The sequence below is a fragment of the Corapipo altera genome, unplaced genomic scaffold, assembly GCF_003945725.1.
Source record: "Corapipo altera isolate COAL_440 unplaced genomic scaffold, ASM394572v1 0, whole genome shotgun sequence".
In the NCBI taxonomy this organism is placed as follows: Eukaryota; Metazoa; Chordata; class Aves; order Passeriformes; family Pipridae; genus Corapipo; species Corapipo altera.
The window spans coordinates 52,273,358-52,296,526 of record NW_020884872.1 but is presented as its reverse complement, the minus strand read 5'-3'; the positions used below and the strand labels follow the sequence as shown (position 1 = coordinate 52,296,526).

Genomic DNA, 23,169 nt, shown 5'->3' with positions numbered 1-23,169 from the left:
AATCATTTATGATGAGCTTGAGTCTTTTTCAGAGTTTGTAGTGTGACTGAAAAGAAAAAGTCCAGCTTTTGTAAAATTCAGTCATGAAATCAACCAAACATAACTTTCTGTAATTTTCCTGCTAAAATGTAAAACATTATGTTGTGAGGGGAAAAAGACTCATCCCAGTGTCTAAGATTAATCAGAACATTGAAGCTGTACAACTCAGCACTGAAAAGGAGGGACAGAGGGATCTATACTGTCCTGACATGGTTACTGACAGCAAAAGTAGATCATGTGTTGGGAAACATGGATGGATCCACTGCCCTCTTCCCTAGCAGAATGAGAGCAGAGTACAGGAGATGCAGGAAATCAGGCTCAACGTTGAGGCTTTGAAATTTGAGCAATTTCTTCTTTAAAAAAAGTGCTTATCCAGTTTTTATGCAAAGATGGGTGATTTCACACTGCATGTTCAATAAACGCATGCAAATACGAAGTATGTAAACATATTTGGCCAAACACTATCCCAGTTTGCCCTTTGTGTAACACCAATAAATTAGTTTCAAATTTGCATATTGTTATTAATCATACACCTTTCATTTCTCTACTTAACATTCATGTACAAATATATTTGTGTTAATACTCAGTGTAAATATTCAGGAAACTGAGATGTCCAGGTGTTTCTCTTTAAAACAGTAATTTATATGTAGGAGACTTTAATTCCAATTAAAGACATAAAACTAAACCATGGATATATAAAAAAGAGCATCTAAACACCTTTTTTTTGCAGTCGTTTTAAACATTTATCTATCTTCTTTCAGTAATTTTATCATGTGTTTTAATCATTAATATATGCTTTCATTATATCCCTGAATACCTTGGGAGTAAGCTAAAGGTCAGCAATTTGATCCTCAGTAAACTAAGAAAACATTGGAGCACCGGAATATGTCACCTTCTATTATTTAAAGATCATCTAGAACACACAGAACTTGCCATTTTGAGGACTAAAAAGATTGAATTGGCAAGGTGAGAAATTGTTTGAAAGAAATAGATTTTTTTCTAAAAAAACCTGCTGTCTTTTCTTGTTGCCTTACAAACTCAGCAACCCTTTTTCTATTTGTATAAACACAACAAGCACATACCCCAAAAAAGACAACAGAACTGATTACTTAGTGCCACTGAACCTGAGTCACTAAGGCATTGTATTGTATCACTTCATGTTGGTTAAAAAAAAATAGTAATAATAAAAAAGAGACACAAAACAAAGCCCTTTCAACTGAAGAATCATGTGGAAAAGTTATTAAAGGGTGAAGTCACAGCTAAATAAAATCAGCTTGTGAGCTTCCACAGTTCATTGTGTTCAGTGCTGTTTGTAACACAGTGTGGATAATTTTGGTGCTGAACAATCTGTCCTGTGTTAAACAGTTTTAAGTTCTGCAAAAAGGTGTGTTTTATTTGCTACTGTATTTCCAGAAACATAAGCAACTTTTTTAGTATCAGCAAGGAACCTTGGATCTGATAGCATAAAATTGAAACAGAGTTGAACATTGGAATGTGCTTTCTGCCTGATACTTTCTTTTGTTTGTTTGGGGTGCATTTTTTTGTTTTGTTTTGTTTTTTGTTACTATTCATCTTTATAGTCTGATTGGTCTTTCACTTCTTCAACTTCTCTCCATTTTGCCTCATTTTTTAGTGCCTTGCTCAAATGATCACTTTTTTACACTAAATATCATCATCAAAGCAATCTTACATACAAGATATCAGTCATAAAGTTAAGTTTCAAATAGGCTTAAAAAAATAATTACTTTCCTTTCTGGAGAGAAAAGTGGTCATGAAACAAAACTGGAATAAAATACAATAGATCAGGGTTTGTTAGAGCTTTCAGCAGTTTTTGCTTCTGAGTTGAGACCAAATTACAGAAAATATCTATGCAAAAGCACATATAAGGCAGTAGTTCTTTAGAACTATCCTCCATATACAAACAGAAGAGAATCACACAAACAAATTCTTTCCATCACTTAATTAGAAGCTAATACTATTAGCAGGATACATGTGTATAAAACTACAGACCACATAATAAAGTGTGAATTAACAAAGATCTTTTATGCAAGTCTCAAAAAGTAACACGGGTCATGATTTTTCTACTATGAATAGTTGTGGTCATGGTTAGTACTATCCATCATCAGACAGTGTGATGTTAATTTGTTTCAGTGCATACAAATAATTTATGAAGAAGAGCTTTTCTAAAGTTTTAAAACACAAGAAAATACTTAGATCTAATACCTATTCCTAGGCAGAGCACCTCTTCTGATTCACAGAAGAAGCTATCTAACCCTTCTGTACAAGATGTTTCTTTTCTAAACAAGTAATTTGAATTTGATGTTTTCTAAGTAACTGAAAGGGAGACTAGTGTTTTGTTGTTTTCAGATTAGATTTAAACTCCACAATTAATACAAGAGTATGTAAGTGAGATGTCATTTGAAATGTTGCAAAGTTTACTGGAAAACAGAGGCCATTTAAAGAAAGCTATGCTAACCTGTATACATCAATTCTGAAATATGTGGAATCTTTTTCTAATATCAATATCATATTAGCACCATATTTCAATACGCAACCACCCTTGTTCTCATCTGTGTGCTAAAACAGAATAACAGCCCAATGCAAAACATGAAGAAATAGTCACATGCAGAACAGGAAGGAATGAGGCTGTAAAATAGATATATTGCACACTGACAAGCTTATGGAAAATCTATTAAGGATGCCTGGGATGTCAAAACATATGTAATATAACCCTTCTGCTTTTAGGTATTTCATATGAAAGCAAGTTTAAGGAAGACAATGGCACCAAGCAGTCAGCTCCAGTACAAGACTCAAGGCTAAAGAAATGAAACCAGAAGTCATGCCCTAGGAAATGAGCTATGAACTGAATTCATACATAATCCTTGCTGCCACACAAAAGTAGAAATAAACCTTAATGAAGTTCCCAAGGCTTAGCATGAGAGGCACAACTACAAAAGTGAAAAAAAAATTGGCTCACATTAAATCTGAGGAAGACTTCAAGCTGAAAGATGCATATGGGGTCTAACCTAGTAGTTAGCTATGAAGCAGTCCATAAGGAATTCCTATAATAAATAAAAAATACTAGCATTTTAGATCATAAGGAAACTCTGCTTCTGTGACAAGTGCAAATGCTGGCCCAGGTAGGTTGTTTTTCAATTCAAAATTCATACCAATTCTCCTAATTGACTATAAACTTCCATCTTGAACACATCTTCATAGATGCATTTCAGTACTGCAGTGACAAGCCAACCTTCCCCATTCCCTCTCAGTGGTAACATAATTTCAGGTAGGTACTTCAAAATGATCATTCTACCCTCTCAGGAAAAACTCAATTACCCTTAGAGCCAGGTGGTTTAAATTTGGCACCACTCTAGTGTCTTTGCCAACAGAGATTCCTCAGAAAAAACAGCATGTCATGACAGACTGTGTCCTGGATGCACCCCACTACAGAAATCCCAGACCATATGGAAGCAGCATGCTTTCCCAGAGAGAACTTAACACCACAGTCCATCATCAAATAGTAAGAAGAAGAAAAGAGAATGGCAAACTAAATTAAACCACAGAGCAGTCTTACCCAGTGACTTGGGGGTCAAGTGACTACCTTGAAGTCAGAAGCAATGACCTGTGCAAAATATCTGAAGTGCAAAATTTTCTTGCCTCAAAGTGTGATTTTCTCAAGACAGAGGAAATGAAAAATGTTATTTCCTGGTTGCTTTTACTCTTCCTCCCACATCCCCCATCCCCAGACTCTGTCCTCTGCTCCAGCTTTCCACTTACACTGTTACTTTTGAATAGCAACACATTAATGACATAGTACAAGTCGCTTGCAGGACATCCCCCAGGCACTGTTTAAGATGCTGGTTACCCCATGCTCAAGGCGAGCTTAGTCTGGAATAATTTTAGAATAGGTTACTAGTATAATACAAAGAATCGAGTCCACAACATGGAAATAAAATTAATTGATTTGCTTATCACAGAAAAGCAACTATATATTCCTCGTATATACCTTAAATAATAGTAAGAGACACAAGCCAGCTTTATTGTAGGAACTCAGCTCTGGTGTAGTCTTCTAAGATGATGGATGTATTTAAATGGTCTTTAAGATTATGTTTGTGATACGAAAGCCTGCAAATGCAGATTTTAAATCCCATCTAGTGCTATCCCTAATGCATAACATTAGAGATGGTAGAATTTAGTAGATTTTAGTAGAAAGAAAGGCAAGAACTGAGTATATCCTGAATATACTTACTGAATATCTGGCCTGATAAAACAGACTTGACTATAAAGTTAATTTTAGCTGGAAAATCTAAGAGAGTCAAAGGTTTTGCAAGAATATGAAAAAACCAACAGGGAAACCTTATAAAATGGAGGATTCTTCTGTGCACTGAATGTTTAAGATCAAACTCTGGAACTATTGCCCATTTGGAAATGGAATAGAACTGATATTTGTAGGTTTTAATAGTGTTTTAGCCTTTCAATATTTTAGCATTGGGAACCAGATTGCATCGGATGGCATAGTAACTGCAGTGACAGTGACTGTGATTGTCATAACAAATTTGATGGCAAGGTTGAAAATGGAACTGATCCTCCAGTCAGTGATACCATTTTTATGATGCTTCCAGTATTTCCAGTGAAGCCAAGGAGTCTGATCCAACTGTAGTATTTTATGTTCAATTCATCAATGGCTTAGAGTGTATACCTTTGAGTCAGAATATAAAGCTAAAAATGAGAGCAAATTATTGCTGCTTTTTATTTTATGTTTGTATTCAATATAGCTTGATTACTTGAAAGGAGTTGTAGCCAGCATATTGCAGCACGAAACAATATCATGAAAAATACATGTCTTTTAATGCAAGGGTTGCACCGACAGTTTGTCACAGGTAAAATCTGCAGAATCAACACAGAGACAAAATATACAAGTCAAAACTTGAATTATCTAATACAGCATTGTATATTTTCAGCAATCTGTATTCTAATTTCATGCACATAAACCAGCACTGTAAATTTTTTGGTCCTGACTTCGTACCACTTTGTTTCCAAGGCCAGCTGTAGCATGTTGTGATCCATCCTTTCTAACAACCATAAAAAACCCCACACTATTATGCTATTGCTGCTTTTCCTAAGCTATTAGAGGCTGGATCACTTTTCAAAAATAAGGCTGACAAGAATATAATAGAAAAAATGTTTTTACCTTTACTGATACACACTTTGTGTTTCTCAACTAGGAAAAACAACATGACATCATATTATCATTATATACGCTGTTGTCTCCCAGGATGTCCTTCAGGTGTTACAGGACCCTACAATGAGCAAAAGCTAAAGATTTCTTTTTAGAGCTAGCAGTCTATTCTATAGAATAGATTTTCCTCTTTACAAGCCAGCTGGCAGTTCACTGGAAGAATACTTAATATAGATCTGTGCTGACAGCAAATTTTACCTTAGATAGAACGTGATGCGCTCTACATATTCCTTCCAAATGTGTTTAGTTTCACTTCCTTTATACTTACTTTTCTTAGCTAACTTTTTTTTCTTTCATAGAAACTTGAGATACTAATAGAGATGGGTCAAGTTCCACATCAAATCCATGGGAAAGCCAAATGCTTGAATTACATGAAGGCTAAATTGTTTTATGTTATTCTTAATCATATCAATATAAAAATAACCACTGCTAGAAAAGACTATTTTTAGAATTAGAGATTTGGCATAGTAATTGCTTGCTTTTCTGGTTTATAATTATTAGCTGACATGAATATTAGAGACATATTAAAAATTTGTTTATCTTAATATAAAGTATTGTAAATATTTCCTATTTCTGAAGGATGCAAAAATGCCTTTTTTTCATCTTACTGCCAAAGAGAAATAGGACAAACCTAAAATCTTTTGCCACTTTTATATTAAAACATCAGATCCTCCAATAGTTAATATAACTTTACTGAGGGGAAGTGTATCTTTTTTTTCCCCTTTTTTTTATTGCTTCAACTGACAAAATAGAGTGATTAAGTTGGAGTGATATTTTGGGAAGATGATTCCCTTCTTAACTCTTAACACTGCACAAAGTGCTGCCTGCCTGATAAAGTCTCACCAAATTTTATTTACATTTCAAGTCTAACTGTTTGCTTGCCTCTTGAATATTTTAAGTGAATGCTGAACTCTCATTCTCTTTAACAGCATTTCTGACCCCTCAGTTAGTTTAGGATTATAAAACAGGGACTGTTCCCTACTACACCACAATTGTCGCTCATTAATATACCACTTTTGATTTAACACAGAATAATTGAGGTAAGTCAGGCTATTAAATTTTCTCATAGAAAAATTCAGGCAAGCTACCTTTACACAAAATTTAGACTACCAAGTATTAGTTTGCTAAAACCCATAAAATATTTTCCCATCTATTCCCCTGTAAAGATTTGAAACTAACTATAATGAGTTGATAATAGTTGTAAACTGCTGTATCTTGCATCACCTCTCTTTGCCACTTTTGAATGCCTGGGACTCTGATCCATCACCAAAGAAAATATAAAAGCAGAAGTTAATAACATAACTGAGCTTCTACTGTGCCTTTCATCCAAGATCCAGAATACTTTACAAATATTAATTAAGTTTCACAACACCCTTGTGAGTGAAACCAAAGCTTCGATGCTGCCATCAAGAAATCAGTAGATGTTATTTCTTTCTTTATGCATAAAAATTTGGGTTTGACTTAAGGCATTGGTTAAAAATGCACTGAACTGTGCAAAATGATCTATTCCTTTGCCACATCATTCAAGAGTAAAATATCAGACCTAAAGCATAAAAGTAACCCCAACAAATGCTACCATCTTAACTGTGAAATTGATATTATTCACTTGATTCTTTGCTGAAAAATGTAAAATGAGCAAAGACAGTGACTCCTTAGCATATACTTCCTGACTTTGACACATGCTACATCAATCCTTTGCAATTAGACTATATCAGACTATAACTACAATTCCTGCTATGAAATGGATTTATTGTATGGGAAACACAAAGCCAACACCAAAATAAAATTAAAAAAAAACCAAATAAACAACCAAACGACAACTAGAAACTGAATTCAGCTTTTCTGGAATGTGATTGAGTTTACTAAATTTGTTTGTAGCAGTCTACACTGGGGTACTAGTTATGCTCCTTCCATCGACACAGGAGAAATACAGACGCTCACTTGATAATGGGATGAACTGTACTGCAGACATTTCTTTCCACTCCCTCCACTGAGGGTCAAGGGTGACAAACAGAGCTGCAGATGTCTAACACTGAAGACTTTTATGCTTCATCAGGTTAATTCCAGCCCATGTCTTACTTTCAAGCATAACTACATTTAAAAGGTTGTACATTACTAGTTGTACATTATGAATCAGTAATGGCATAGTAATATAGGTACAGTAATATAATGCAACTGTATCAGTAATCTGATACTATTTTCCTTTCTAGATTTCTGTGATACTTGATCTACCTCTTCCTCTACTTCCCAATTTATGTCTGCTTTTGTTCTTATTTCAGAATTTTCAGAATGCTTCTTTAGACTTCTTTCATCTCCTGGTAGCATCCAATTGAAATAAATGCTGCATAGTTTCAGTATTAATGAAGAATTCAAGTTTTTCTTTCTACATTTGAGGGTCATGCTTTATGCAGAATTACATGAAATAGAAAAGGTATTGCCAGGCTTGGATATTTTTCCAGAACTGATGCGCAATTACTCATTTTCAACACCAGTAGTTACAAGAAGTGACTGAAATGCAGCTGCTCGTAGTGTGTTTACTGTCACAAGTGATGTTGGAGTTCTGAGGCAAGCGAAAAGGAAAATACACAACAGAGGAGATTCATCACATTAACTTCAGACACCTGCACTGTAGATAGCTGCGTTTGAGATGGTTTTGTAGACTCCCTTTATAATCAATGAAGAAACTTGGAAGTTATGATTCATTTTCTTCAAAGAGAGAGATGTGTCTATCACTCCTCATTGACTTTAATAGGAGTCCAGCCAAATAGCTCAGATAAAGACATCTACTCCACAAATGTGTGAAGTGGAACATATCCCTCCCACTGATATTGTTTGGGTATTTTATAGATAATTACATTGCCTCAGCAGCTATTCCACACCTTCATAACACTGAACAATATCTATACTGCCATTTTGGTATCAGCAAAGTCTCACTATATCTTATCAGCTGAACAAATTATAGGATAATGTAGTAAAGAATATATGACTGTATACAATCTTGATAGCTTAAACATACCATTTCTTAAATTCTTTATACAATGAGTGTTGTATCTTAAAGCACTCTTAAAGAGTTCCTACATTTTGGTCTCTGCAGAGCTGGCTTTCTAAGGTACTGCATGTCTAAAATGAATGCAAACCCATTAACGTGTTTATAAACTCCTTGTTCAAGGACTTAAGCAAATGCAGTCATATTGAAAATGAGTAAAAACCCCATTGTGCTTTTTCACTGTGCAAATATAATTTCTTGTATTCCATATCCCCAATCATTTCCTTATTTCAAGTAGACTTTCCTTATTCCATTAATATTGCATTCATCCTTGAAGAAAACAGAACTCCATTTCACCAGTCTTACTAAGCACAGTGCTAACATTCCATATTGACGCTATTTTATTTTAAACATACTTTGCTCTTCCTTGTCCATAGACACTATTTCCAGCAATATTAAGTAGATGATAGATTACCTTGAGATTCTAGGTGGTCCTCTTTTTAAGTAATAGTCTTCACCTTTGTCCCAAAACACCTAATCATTGTCCTCTTATACCTATTCTTTTTACAGAAATAGCTCTCTGCAAAGTATTTAATTTCTTTTAATCTCCTCGCACTTCTGTATTCAAATTTTGCACAAAACTTCAATATTGATTTTTTTGCACTGTGTATTCTTTTTCTGGACATCTAGCTATTTTGGATACTGTCTCAAAGTTGCTGATTACTGCAACCTGTCATTTAACTAGGTCCTCTGCCACTACTGTCCTTTGTAACTGTTACTGTCATCAGTCTTACTCCAGGTTCAATCATTAAATGTCAGGCAGTAAGTCACAAACAGGTTTTTTTTTTTCCAACTGTTAGTCTTGTAGAGGATAAACTAATCTCACATCATGTACAAACTGCTCCAATATGTTAATTACAACCTATGATGCTAGTCTCTTTTAATATGCATATCTGTTCTATAAAAGTTGTTATGTATCACAGGTTGACAATAATAAAAAATACCAAAATGTTTACCTTGTCATCCCTACTTATAAAATTAAAAAAAAATAATTATCATTAGTTAAGATGAAATTGAAATAACTTAAAAGCCCTTGAAAACTTTTGGTAGAGTGAATAAGGTTTCTCCAATTTTAAATGTTGCTGTAGTCAAAATGACACAGAATGTGAAATAATGTATTTGTTTTTCAGATACTGTATGTCTGAAGAGATTTTTTTTGTATACTTCAATTATAAAAACATTTAAAACATACAAACTTGTGCAATTTTTATTTTAATGAAGATGAGAAGTTCATTAACGAAGATAAATATTTCATTAGATGTTAAATAAAACAAAGAGATTTTTTGGCTTCTCTCAGCACAAAATTCCTTTGAAAGATTAATTAATACATGCAAATTATGCAAATTAGACCCATGCAAATATTTTATGAAGACAATTAAGGGAACCATTAATTACTGCTTTTTTTGCTTCAGTGAGATTCATTCATTTAATTTTAATTTCACTTTAACTGTTTTGATGTATAATCTTGCAGCTAAGAACTTTATCTTTCCTAGTGGGTCACTTAAACTTATAAATTTCATCAAGTGAGCAGCAACAGAAATCTTTAAAGATATTCTCTGGGCTATGTTTAGTATCAAGAGAAATTTTTGACACAATGCACTCCTAGAAACTGCAAAACTGGAAGGGAATGTGAGCTCATTCTTGGACAAGGTTCAACTGCTGGAAAAGCAATTAATTTGCTTTGGCTGTGCTAATATAGGGGAATTAGAAAGTGTGACACAAGACAAATAGAAATAATTAGTTCTCCAAAATGATGTTCTCATTAATATGGTTTGAACAGTAGAAATAAAAAACATTATTGTGGCATGTCTGCATTCTGTCCCTAGCCACAGGAGGTAGGAAAATGCAAGATACAGCATTTTTTTCACTTTTGTAGTTTGTACGGTGGGGGCATTTATTTTTATTTTTTATGGTAGGTTTTAAAGAAATCAAACTATGAACCTGATCCTGTTATCTAAAACCTACTGCACTGGCATAAAGCATGAGGGATCCCTAGGCTCCTTCCTGTGAAAAGATGAACCTATAAATATAACTGACTAGGTTTTTCACAACACTCAAGTTCCTAAATTGAAACTTTTATTTCAATATTGTTCATTTAAATCATATTTTATTATATGTAATACACAAGATATAATGTGTTTATTCTCAGCTTACGCTACTATAGTAAAAGATTGCTTTAGCAAAAGAGTTTATGATATCCTTTCCAAATCTGGTAACATAATTTTCTTTTTCCTTAACGTGAATATACATGAAAATACACACATTTGACAAAGTACAGAGAGGTGGATTTTCAGTTGATCTCCTTTGCATTTACACCAATACAAAACAGGTTTTCTACAAGCAGTGAAAATCATAGCTGGCACTCTTCACAAAATAGGCTGCTAGAAGGCTGTTACGAACATATGCTCACTTACATTCTTTATTTCTTACTTGTTGCAGAATCTTCTAAATTAAATAGAAGATTACGTGGCCCACTTAAAATATTAAACTTTTTTGCCCCCCTGCAGGTGATACACCTTCCAGCTGCTTACCAAGTTTCAGCTAAAGGCACCTCCCTTTGAAAGTTTTGCTGTGCACATACCTTTTATCTGGAAACATATACTAAAGTGCAAGAACTTGATTTAATTTATTTCTTATTTCAATTAGATGGCAAATCTATAGCATCTGACAGAAACTGAGATTTTTCTCTTTAAATGCAACAAGGAGAGAGAAAATGTGGCCATGCCTTGACATTTTTTGACAGTTGATTACTACAATTAACAAAATCCTTAGTGTAAATGCCACTGAGGTTTAGCAAAATTACCCAATAAAATTTCTAGATTATTATTACACTGTAATAATTCACTGTAAAAAGATTCTTGTCTTTAGTGACATTATTGATAGGAGGAAAAAGTTAAAATCTATGAAACCTTTGTATTCTTTGAATAGTTACTTATTCTTCAAAACACCTACATAATTTGCTAAAAATGTGGATATAATTTGCTAAGAATGCTAATTTGCTAAGAACGTGTCAGTCAAATACATGGATGAATGACCATAATCCCTGCAAAATGCTGGGAAGTACCTTCTTCCTTGACCATCGATTCCATTGCTAGCTCTTTTTTGCAAACTTTTATTAAATGTGTCTGTCTTTAAAGATTTCTTTCTAAACAAATGTTAGAACTAGCACCTCATACCCCACCTGCTAGATTTTTCTAGACTAGCTTTTCGTAAAAGGTTTTTGGTATTCAAGTATTGTTATCCCTTTGTTAGGATCTTCTTATTTTCCCTCCACATGTCTTTCTCAGTTTGACACTTTTGTCTTCTTCCTCAACTTTCCATTTTAATTTCTTAGGTCTGCGATCTTCCTCCCATTGTCTCTCTCCATACTTCGTATCTGAGTAGTCTAATCTACAAACTGAAATTCAGTCATCATATCTAAGTTGACAATTGACACAGCCCTTTGTACTTCAGGTCTGTTCCTTTCTGTCTGACATAAAACCCCAGTCTGCTTTTCTGATCCTCTGTGTGAATGTGTCGCTACTCTGACAGTCTGAGTTTGAGAAAACAGAGCTGTTATTCATTCACCTCTTCAGATTCTTCCTCATCTTCCCCACTACTACTTCTCTTAGTCACTATGAACTACTCTTTTAATCTTGTCTGTCAGTAAAGTTCAAAATCAAGGTATCCTGTTTGTTTGTAACTTCTGACTCTTCATTACAACAGTGTCCAAATTTATTCTCATAAAAAGTCCCTGACCCTTATTTTCCTATCGCTCTTTCTAGCTATAAATTCAAATGATGTTTCTCCTCATATCTTACATACTAAAGTTCCTGTCTCAGTTGTATAAACAAATTTGTATGGCAAAAATATTTTCCTAGTCTGCTTCTTCGAATTGTCACTCTTTTTAATTCCTTCAGTAGCTCTCCCCTTTTATCAAGTAGAAACACAGTACTTGAAATTTTTTGCCTTACCCTTCAGCTTGTGCGTTACTCCTCATCAAAATGCTTCAACCTGGAGTGACGCTTTCAAATAAACACCCTCATAGCTTTTTCTCCTATTATTCTCCACAGTTAAGAAGATCCTCGTGCAATGTTTACAAGACAAACTCACTACAATTCTTCAGGTCTGAAGTCCAGATTTGTAGGTGAGCTTGACAGACCTGAGATCAGGAATGATACCTGAATCCGTAATGTGATCAGAATACAGGCTCATGGACCCATAAAACTTCCCACATAAATTGAAGTAATTTACCAGCCCAGTCACCAACATCTCAAAGTCATCGTATCACCTCAAATAGTATTTGTGTAAAGTTTTAAGGGAAATGACATCATTTGGCTATATTTCTTTAATAATTTTTGTTTACCTGGTCATGAAAGGGACAGTAATTTCCATTCTACTGCAGGGGACATAAGTAGGGATGATCATATCAGAAGATTTAATGCACGCTATTGCCTCATTGCTGGTGTGAGATAGTTCACCTCTTAGAAACACAGTGAATACTCTTTCATGTAAAATATTGTCATTGCCATAGCATACTTGGGGACAGATTTGCACTTGATGGATCTGGTTTAATCAAATGTTACATCTTCTTTGTGTTTTTTGACTGAAACATCAGAGGAACAGTGTGTAGTAATGCATGCATGCTTTCAGTTACTGAAGCACAGAAAGCTCATACTGGTGTATCTTCACTTTTATGAGTAAAAAATTATAGCAGGTATTGAGCCTGTGTGTACAGCAGGAAGCTGAAGAAAAAAATTCAGTGGAACTTTGGTGATAGGAAGCTGGCAGACCCTACGTAAATTAAATAATCCATTCACTATTACTGTAGCTTCAAATCTTTTAAATGTCTTTATGCAAGGTCCTTTAACCAAACTGGTTATATTTATGTAGCAGGTCTTTTTTACAAAAGCTGAACACATATTATCAACTTAGTATATGAGGGGTAATCATATCAAATCAAATATTAATCAAATAATGCTAAGGAGCATATGTTTTTGTATTTTCAAAGCTTTGCCTAAAGGCTTGAGAAGACTCAGACCAGGTGCACTTTGTCATTACCCTGATATTCACAGAGGTTTGCCATCAGTTTGAGCAAGTGCAGAGCAAGCACAGATGATGTGCTACATGTATTCTGTTAGCATGCAGTTTGGGTACATAAATCCTATCACCAATATTCAAAATGGTAAATTCCATCTAGTTTTCCATATGTCTGTTCAATGAGAAAGCATGACGGAACATATAAAAGGGAGGGCAAAACACGAAGGGCAGAATAAAAATTTTAGCTCTTACAAGATTTAGGTTCAGTCTCTGATCTACCAAAGATTTCCAATATATCCATGATCAAGGTCCGTAGCGCCTCTATGCTATAAAGATAATTGCTTTGTTCTGCGTATCAGGAGTATTTCCTGATGTGAAGTATAAATCCATTAAAGATTGCAAAGTTGTTCAGATATTACAATGATAACATTTCTACTAGCTTTCCAGTTATTCCTGGCATAGCTCAAAACAATTTATCTGAGACAGACCATAAGGCTGCAAACTGGAAGCAGTAACACAAATAAAAAAATAAATACATATCTGTTTACTAAAACTTACATCCATGCAAACACATTATAATAGATCAAGTATCCTCTGAAAATAAATAACCACAATTTAAGAAACTAATTTTGAACTAGTTAGTTTTTGTAGATTTACAAAATTAGTACTTATGAATAATCTGTCCTTAAATAGCCTTTCAGACCTATTATGCACAAACACGCTTTCCTTCAGCTTGATGCCTGATTTTGTTTTCTGTTTTGATATACATATTTACACTGACAATTGAAAATAATTACACAGTCTTAATAAATAAATTCTGTTGAATGTCTGCAAAATACCAACTTTAGTTCTTTAGCTATTTCTTTGTATGATTACTCTTGGAAGCTTCATGGTAAAATGGAATTATTTGTTCTAACTTAAAAAAAAAGAGGCAGCTATGAAAAGATTTTAATATAGAACGTACATATAGAAGTCAAAGATGTTTCAAAGAACACAGAAAGTACTAGAATTTGCTAAGACTTAACAAAGTTCTGGGCTGGCATATCCAGGATGATGTCTCTATTTGGCCCAAGGGCTGCTATTGAGTCACAAAAGGTAAATATTATGAGATCTTTTTTAAAGTCAGTGAGCTTGGGTTTCTTTAAAAAGAATTTAAAAAAAAACACAAACAAAACAAAACTACTTTTTCTCAATATCTTACTTTTTCCTATCTCAGTCAAATGCTACGTAAAATACGAGCTAGTCCACAGATAAAAGGAGAGCACGATCTAGAGAAATTACCTCATGAATGTTTGTGCATAAAAATGGTAGAAGAGTGGCATAGGCCTTCCCTTTAGAATTAATATAGCAATAAATACACTTTTATTCAATGTATATAATAAGCTATAAATTTCCATTTAATATAAACCAAGTACAGAATGTAATACATTCAAATGTGTTCTAAATGAGCAAAAACAGATTGATTCAACATCTGGTATGATTTGAGTCAGCCTCCCATATCCTGCCTGGCTTCCAGCTGCTGCTCCAGAAAGGCCTGGATCTTCTGGAGGCATGATTAACACCAGGCAGACGTCTCAGATGCACTGGAGCATCTCAAATGGCACTATTCATCTACTTGTGAACAACCAAATCACTTTAAATAGTGTAAGAATTAATGTTAAAATAAGAATATCTTAACTTCCCTCTAAAAACCTCGTTTAAGAGTTTCTGACATGGAGGGAAGAGATGGGAAATTGATTATGACCTTATTTGGCAGATTAGCTCACATGGCTTGCTTATAAATTTTCTCTTCATTGATGCCAGTGGTTGCTGATAGTCAAAAAGGGCCACTGAACAGGATGGCCACAGTTCATATTTAATGGCTGAAGTCTGACTGAACTTGAAAATCAAGATTTGAAATCTAATCTGGATTTGATGCTCCTTTTTACCTACCCAAGCTGTAACATCTTTCAGGAAGGAGACATGGATCTCCCTGTCTAATAAATTTCCTCCTATGAGTGCTAAATGGCTAAAGTAACTTACTGGTCGCTAGTTTACATTAGTAGTTCTCCAAAGCACAGGAATTTTAGCAGAACTGAACACTATTACTGTCATTTTGGTGTAAGAGTTGTCTCCCTAATGCTTCACACAGTCACAAGGGAAGTGCATCTATTAGAAAAACCTCAAACCATTAAATATTTTGACATCTGTTGATGGTGATGTCTTTATGGTTTAATAGAATGCAACAATAATATTGACAGACAAAATTCCTTTACGTGGGTATGATAAACAAACATTGGGAATGTTTTAATCTTTACAGAACTTTAAAAATGCCAAGAAACAGTCTTCTTTATGACACATCTTAACATGACATGATGCCACTTTCCAGTCCTTCCCTAAGACATAGTAAATGTGGCTGAGGGAAAAAAAGAGAAAGAAAAAAAGGGACAGCTCTCTACACACTGTAGAGGCAAACACTTATAAACAGCTTACAGCCAGTGGATCTAGCACCTCAACCAACCTAAGGATGCTCAGGATTATAGTTCAGCTGTGAATGAACCAGAAATACACTTTAGTTATACCTTTTTCATGACAGGCTACAGAAGCACCATTTCACTGAAATGATGCTTTTTCATCATTTTCATCCTGGTTTAAAAAAAATCAAGTTTTTTGGTTCTTTCTCTGGAAGGGAAAAAGTTATTTGCTTTTTAGCCGATGAGGGACTATGCTAGAAATGTGTGTTTTACCTGCCTGTTCAGGTTTCAGCTATCTTCTGAGGGAGAAGATGAAGGGAATAGAGTACTTATGGGAAAAAAAAATATGTGGGATGGTGGTTTGCAGTGCCCATCCTTCCCAGGCAGCAAGAAGTCTATTCAGTAAGAATGCATCCCTCCATTCTTCCCTCTTTGAATAATATGAACACGTACAGTGAATAAAAATGAAAGTTGAAGCAATTCTATATAAAGCCTTAATAGCCTCTTTGGAGTGCAATGTGGGTTTTTTAATATTCTTATTGTCCTGAATTTTCCCACTTGACTCTGTTCATGCTTAGTCATTAATTTTACACATAGTTCCTTTAAAAGTGAACTAAAGTATCATGTTGGAAGAAAGTCTGATTGATTAATCATTTTTCTCAGTAGAAAAGTCAGGAACATATTCGATTTCCAGCATCTTCATATATATATACAGCTATAAAATGAGACATAGATTGCAATAGATAGTACTTTCAGATAAAATGTGAACAATTTGTGTAAGAGTATAAGTGTTGAATGAGAAGGCTCTGTAAGAGTATGTTGCAACATATATGTAACTATAGCTGTATATTAACTCTTTGCCCTTCCTTTGCTTTTTGGGTGGTAGATAACAGGATTATGTACCTTGAAGCTTAAAGGTGTAGCTAACAATGACCTACGAACACAATGAAACAATTGTCTATTTATAGGTTACTGCCTGCAATCAATACCACCTTCTGTTTAAGTTAATCAATGTTGTCTTTAATTGATTAGCTTGGGTTGAAAACCTGCCAAAGTGCTGACTCCTGGGCAGGGGGATAGGGAACCTACTTATTGCTATTTGGTTTCCACGCATTGTAAGACAAGTTCAGTATTTATCCATGGTCAAGGAAATATGAAGCAAAATAAATCTTTAACATCTGTTTCCTCATTGAGTATTCCAATTTCAAGAGTAGAAGATAGACGAACTAGCAAGAGATATTATAAATGTCTACTATAGAATCCAGGTTTAAAAGCTGAACTATATTGGATAGTCTGCCAAGCCAAATAATCAGTAAAACAAGTGTCTTCAAAACTTGTAAGCTGGTAGAACTAGTAAGGCTTATTCTTGTTAGGAGAAATAAAACAAAATATTTAAATTAGTGTACAGAGAGAAAGCCAAGCTCTTTTGAAAATGTATAAATATTAGAGAACTTATTTTCAGAGATATATCTTCTGCAATGGTAATGAAATTCAAAGTGGTGCACACACAGATTAATGTTGTTATTTATTATTATGTATATAATTTCGTTGAAGTGCATAGCACTGTACACATGAAAAATAAGTGCATGACCCTGACATTAATACAAGGTGTTACATATTGCAGTCAAAAAGCAGCTGAAGTTTAAGGCACTAATCAGAAGGAAAATTAAGCGTTATGTGTTACTGCAAATAGGAACAGTATTTAACCAGCAAATATTTTATGGAGACTAAATGAAAAAAAATAGAATCGAGTAACCAAAGGGAAGTAGTAAAGTAGCTCCACTAAATGTCATGGAGGGTTGGACACTAAACTTCTAGCAGCTTCTCCCCCTTAAGACCACTACTCGGTCTAAGGATAAATTTTTTTTTTAGCATAAGAAAGACAAAAGAGAATGCAGAAAGCACACTACCCTTCAGCTTCCAAAGCTGAACAGTGCATGTGCATAAGTTTTCACCACTACATCAATTTGTTTGACAAATTCTGACATGCAGAGAAGGATCAATAACAAAACAGCAGATATCACTCCCCAGTGGGTCACTAAAATGGCTTTGCTCCATTCTGTTGTCTTTTCCACATATTTCTGGTAGCTCCAATCACTACTCTTAGCAGAGGTGCTAGAATAACCCTAAGGAGAGCAGTCACATTACACAGACACTCTTGTCTTATGTCTGCAAAAAACTGTACAGACTGAAACCAGTTGTCTTACTGACCTTTAGAAACCTTAAGAATGGAAAACTTAAGAAATCTGATAATCAGACAGGTAAAAAGAAAAATCCAAAATCTATCTGTCAGATTGCTGAAAGTCACATTATCACAAGATACGGTATTTCACATAGGCAGACCTCCTTACTGTTTGTTGACTGCTAAGCTGAAAAATTACTTTTTGTTGACAAATGGAAATTATTAGGTTCTTTGGTTTTGATTTTTGTTTTTTAAATCTGGCCTAATGGAATAACATGCTAAGTGGCCTAAAAATCACAAAAATTCTCATCTCCAAGAAAGTTAGTCCATGTTTTGTCATTGCTACTTCACAGAACCTTTTTATATTTCTATGGGTCTAGAATAGTCATCTGTTTGTTTCCATAAACAGCCTAGCTAAGTAGCAGATGTTTCCTTGGGCAGTTATTCAACATATCTAGAAAAAAAAATCCCTTCGCCTTCCAGGCTTCTGACAGCTTTGTTTCCAGCTCCTGACTTCTTTTCCCTGCTGAAATGTTCAACCTTTATAGCAGGCCCGCACAACAGGTGGGCCGTGGGTCTCTTGCAGCTTGAAAAACCATTTGTTTGGCCCATCAGCTGCTGAGAAGCATCATGTACTGTTTGATTTGCCCAGCTGCCAAGAGGCAGCAACAAGATGTCCAGCAGAAAATGCATATCTCCTGGCTTGTCACTGATCCCTCAGAATGCATGTACCTCCTAGTCAGCCACCTGGTCAACCAGCAGCCACATGGCTCTGGATCATACACACACACATTGCCTTGCAGGTCAAGGAAGTGGCATAATAAAAAATATTTTGGATATTCAGAAGTAGTATTTGGCAGGGGGGAGGTGAGATGGAGGTGAAGGAAAACAAGAAAACAACAGTACAGAGGAAGTCAAAAACAGTGTTGAAATGAGTTGACAGAGAAGAAGGAATGTCATATGTGAAAGAATATGTATTTTCATTCTGCAAACAACCCAATACATCCATTTGAGAATCTTGGCTCTATACTAAACCCAAGCACCTTTCTGATAGAAGTCCCATGCAAATAATAAATGAGTAACAACAAATCCATAGTACTTACTAAGCAGTGATGAAAATGGAATAACTTATGAGCAAGTGTCAATTGAATAAAAATGCAGAATTTATCAGTTGATATATAGAGAGAGATATTTAGCAGTTCTAAGAGTTTTAATGAGTAAAAAAGGCAAGAAAAATGTTGGTATAAACTGTATAAAGAATCAGGTGTTTTTCTTGGGTTTAATCAATTAATACTTTGGAGAATATATGGCCATCAGTTTACATGGCATTATACAGATGGATGAGGTCATCTTCAGGCAGCTATAGGTGCAAATGAAATTGCTTTTGATTAAGAGGAACATGGAAAGGAACAGACAGAAATGCAAAGATAGGAGATAGAAGCTCAGTGAGAGAGATGCAATTGTTGAAGGGAGTCTACAGAAGGATAATGGATAAAGGAAATGGACTTGATGCTGGTCATCAAAGTCAATATCATGAGCAAAATAAATGAAGAAAAGACTAAAGAAAAGACATTTTAGTTAAATGTGCTGCAAAGAGAACTGATGTCTCCAGAAAAGAAATAGATGTCCTGTCATATGAGGATATTGAAAACTATTTTTAAAAAATCATTAGTTAATTTGAGAGTAGTCTTGCACTGGAAAATGTATCCTATCTATGATTAGCAGCCAGCAGTAATCTTCTCTAAGTCTACAAACATGAAGTCATAAAAATACTCAAGATTTACAGAAATTAGGACAAGAAGTCTGATGTGATTAGAATTGGAAATAAGGACAGAAAATGTGACTGGGGGAGTGACTGAGACTGGTTAAACACACAGACAGATACACAGAAACCAGGGCACTTGAAGACAGTGTGAAATGGAATACTTAATAAAAAACAGCTGGCTGACTAAATGAAACTGAAGTTGGGAGACTAACTGATTTGTATTAATAGACAAGAACAGAACTCAGTGGCTGAGAATAGATGGAAAGAGGGGGGACAAAGCACAGATAGGGCACGAAATTCAAGTGAAGTCATCTGAGGTTTCTTAGAGGGAGAAATCTTGACAAATAACTGCATATGAGGCACACAGATAGAACACTATGAGTCAGTATCTGAAGCCATCTGGATCTTGATTAACAAGGACATTAGGCATAAGAAGTCAAAACTAGAGGCTGGAATTATGACTGGATATAAAAAGAAACTCGCATTGAAAGGTGAGAGAAAAAAAGGGGCAAGAAAGAGATTCTAAAATTTGGAAATTGATATTGCGACTGATACAAAGCCCAGAGATGAGGGAAAAACAAGAATAAGAAAGCTTGATGGAGACACTGCTATAAGTCACACAGGTTGCAAGAAAAATGAGAGGAAGATTCTGAGCCCAAGAGCATGAAATGTATCCCAAGATTGTCTTTATTTATATCAACAAGTATAGCAAAACATCATTCCTCAGACCACACTGCTCATAATAAGGTATTACAATTTATCAGTTCATTGGTTAGCTTTATCACTGTGTATCTGAAGACTTAATTCCACACCATTTTCAGATGTTGTCTCACAGTGAAACTTCCAACTTTGTAGTTTACTTGTCAAGAAGAATACCCTAGGAAACAGTTACCTAGGACATTAGTGAAGCAAAATACTCAGCTGTTGGGAAATACCAAAATTAAGACTTAATATATGAAAGAAATTGAGATAATCATTCACAGCTCTTCCATAAAGCATGATGTCTAATGATGGATGTATTATATATAAACCAGGCATTACACAAAGCATAAGAACACACACTGAGCACTGAAGATGAAGAAAGTATTGGACACATATCCATTTATTCAACTACATCCTTGTCCCTTGCACTGAACAAGACAGAGTAGTGTGAAAAATACAGTATCTAATGATATAATTAAAGATTATATCATGACACATACACAAAGATAGTTGAACAAAGGTGCGGAAGACAACCTTAATTCTAACATTTCCTAATTTTGGAATGCTTGACTTCACAGCCTTGATAACAGCCTTTTCCAATAAAGTTTTTGATCTCATAAAAAACATTGTCACATATTTCCATGCACTTTCATCCAAGATTCATACATCACAAATGGGAATGTGTGAACAAGCTTCACAGAACCACCAAAAGTTCCTTTTCAATGTGGAAGTCCTTTAGATAGCTATCTTTCAAACACAAATAAAGCAAGAAAGAATCAAGTACTATCATTTGCTGAAATTATTACACAAGATTTTGCTTGTTGAAAAATAGATTAAACAAGTTTCAAATCAATGCAGAAAACAATTTAGGTTAGGTTTCCAGGCAAATGACTGAAACTGTATCTAAGCAATTTTTATTAATACAGAGGGTAGTTGTGTGGCAGCTTTCCCCTAGTACTTGGGCAGCAAAATGCACACACTAGGTTCTTTCTGTGGGCAAAGTTAAATCATATTTTCTTTCTCACTCTTCTTCAGTAGCCTTCAAATGCCTTACAAGGAACCTCATACTGGACTACGTGGTCAAAGTCCTGAGTTGTTGCAGCTTTATTTCTCTATTCCCGAATCTGTCAACATCTCTGTGTCCTGCCTTGAGAAGGTTGGATTGCCCTGGAAGGTTTTGTGGTAGCTGAGTGGGTCCTTTTTTTACATCAGAAAAGCATAGTCTGAAGCTTAACTGTATTGTTAATATGAGACTACAGAAGAGGTGGAGATCTAAAAAAAGGCAAGAAGTTGGTGGGAAAGGGTTTAGAAAGCATAAGTTCATTTTTCTAATGGACAGGGAGAGAAAGATAACAGACACAGCTGGAGAAAGGCTGATAATGTGATAGAAGGAAAAATAATATTTGCAGTAGAATAAGGAACTGAGGTATGAAATTTTGACTAATGGACAAAGAGAACAAAATTTGTTGTGGAGAAGTATGCACAGTTAAGAGAAAAACTGATTGAAAGTGCAGCAGGATGGGAAAATTTTGAGGGTAGGCCAAACACAAAGGGTCTCCTTCAACACAAACAGACACTTGAGGAAAAAAAAAAAGATAGGCCTGAGAATTCATGGGAATGAGCAAGGTGAAACGATCTAGGAAAAAATGATGGAGCTGATTTCAGAAGTAGCTGGAAGGATGGCATGTAGAAGCTGGAAATTATTGGAAAATAGCAAAAAAAATACAAGCTGAGGCAATTGCTAGTAAATAGTAAAGAAGTTGAAAAGACAAACAAAATAGCAACATGAGAGAGGGAAAATTTCATTATGCTTCCTGTTCTTACCAGGATAGCTTTGGGACAAAAGCACAAAACAGTTTGTGAGTGATTTGGGAAGAGGAAGACATGACAGGGACACCACAAGAAAAGAATGGTCAACGGGGAAGACAGTGCAGAACTAGAACATTTTTAGGTGATTTTAGATGTGTAAAGGGAGGGGTGCTTAAATGGAATGAAAATGAATGTACAGGAATTGGGAGGGAAACTACTCAGAGACAGAAGACTGGAAATATGGGATTTATAGAGGAAAAGAAAAAATAATAATGTAGGTAGGTAAATACATGCTAAGTAACCAGATGGGGAAGAAAAAAATCAGTGGAAATAAGAAGGTAAAAGCGGCAGTTAATGTCATTGTTCTAGTGCTTAGTAAGAGGTCTGGTAACAAAACAGCATATAAAAGTTAAACATTATCTTTGTTATGGTACCTTTTTGTGTGGGATGAGGGGGTCTTGGGAAACCGGATTGGGAGCTAGGCATAGGCATCTAGTGAACCTACAATATGTATGGAGAAGAGGATAATCTGCTTTATTATTATTTTAAACAGAAGCAAAGAAAACATTTAAAACTACTGTCTACACCAGTTCCTAATAACTTAGTATCTGTTTGTACCTCTTAAAAAATATGTAAGTATATCTGAGACCCATAATTGAATTACTTATTATGATTACTTCTTAACATTTTATGTATATTCCAGCAAACTATCATCTACTCAACATTTAAAAAATTCAAACCCAACCCTAAAATACCCTATATGGCTTCTTTCTATAGTCTCATATGCAATTTTCTTTTTAATAGTGTTCCCATTTTACAAAAGACTTTACATGAACTAAAAGTGAATCTAAATGAGTGCTACACGCTAAAAAATAGAACAGAACATACCCCTCGTATTGACAAATGCAATTATCT

The 23,169-nt window shown here is 34.8% G+C and overlaps 1 protein-coding gene across 8 annotated transcripts in view; it reads right to left on the bottom strand.

The window, feature by feature from the left end:
- DACH1 (dachshund family transcription factor 1) overlaps positions 1-23,169 on the bottom strand; it is a 356,604-nt gene that overhangs the window by 14,381 nt on the left and 319,054 nt on the right. For 3 of the 8 annotated variants that reach the window (XM_027647038.1, XM_027647068.1, XM_027647028.1), the window contains one exon: positions 22,689-22,755. The exons of 4 other annotated variants lie outside the window; for them this stretch is intronic. In XM_027647038.1, coding sequence (XP_027502839.1) covers positions 22,733-22,755 — 23 coding nt within the window. In that variant the 3' untranslated portion in view covers positions 22,689-22,732. Of the gene's footprint in view, positions 1-12,378; positions 12,466-22,688; positions 22,756-23,169 lie in introns of those variants that run through there. One more of the 8 variants, XM_027647044.1, reaches the window with a different exon arrangement.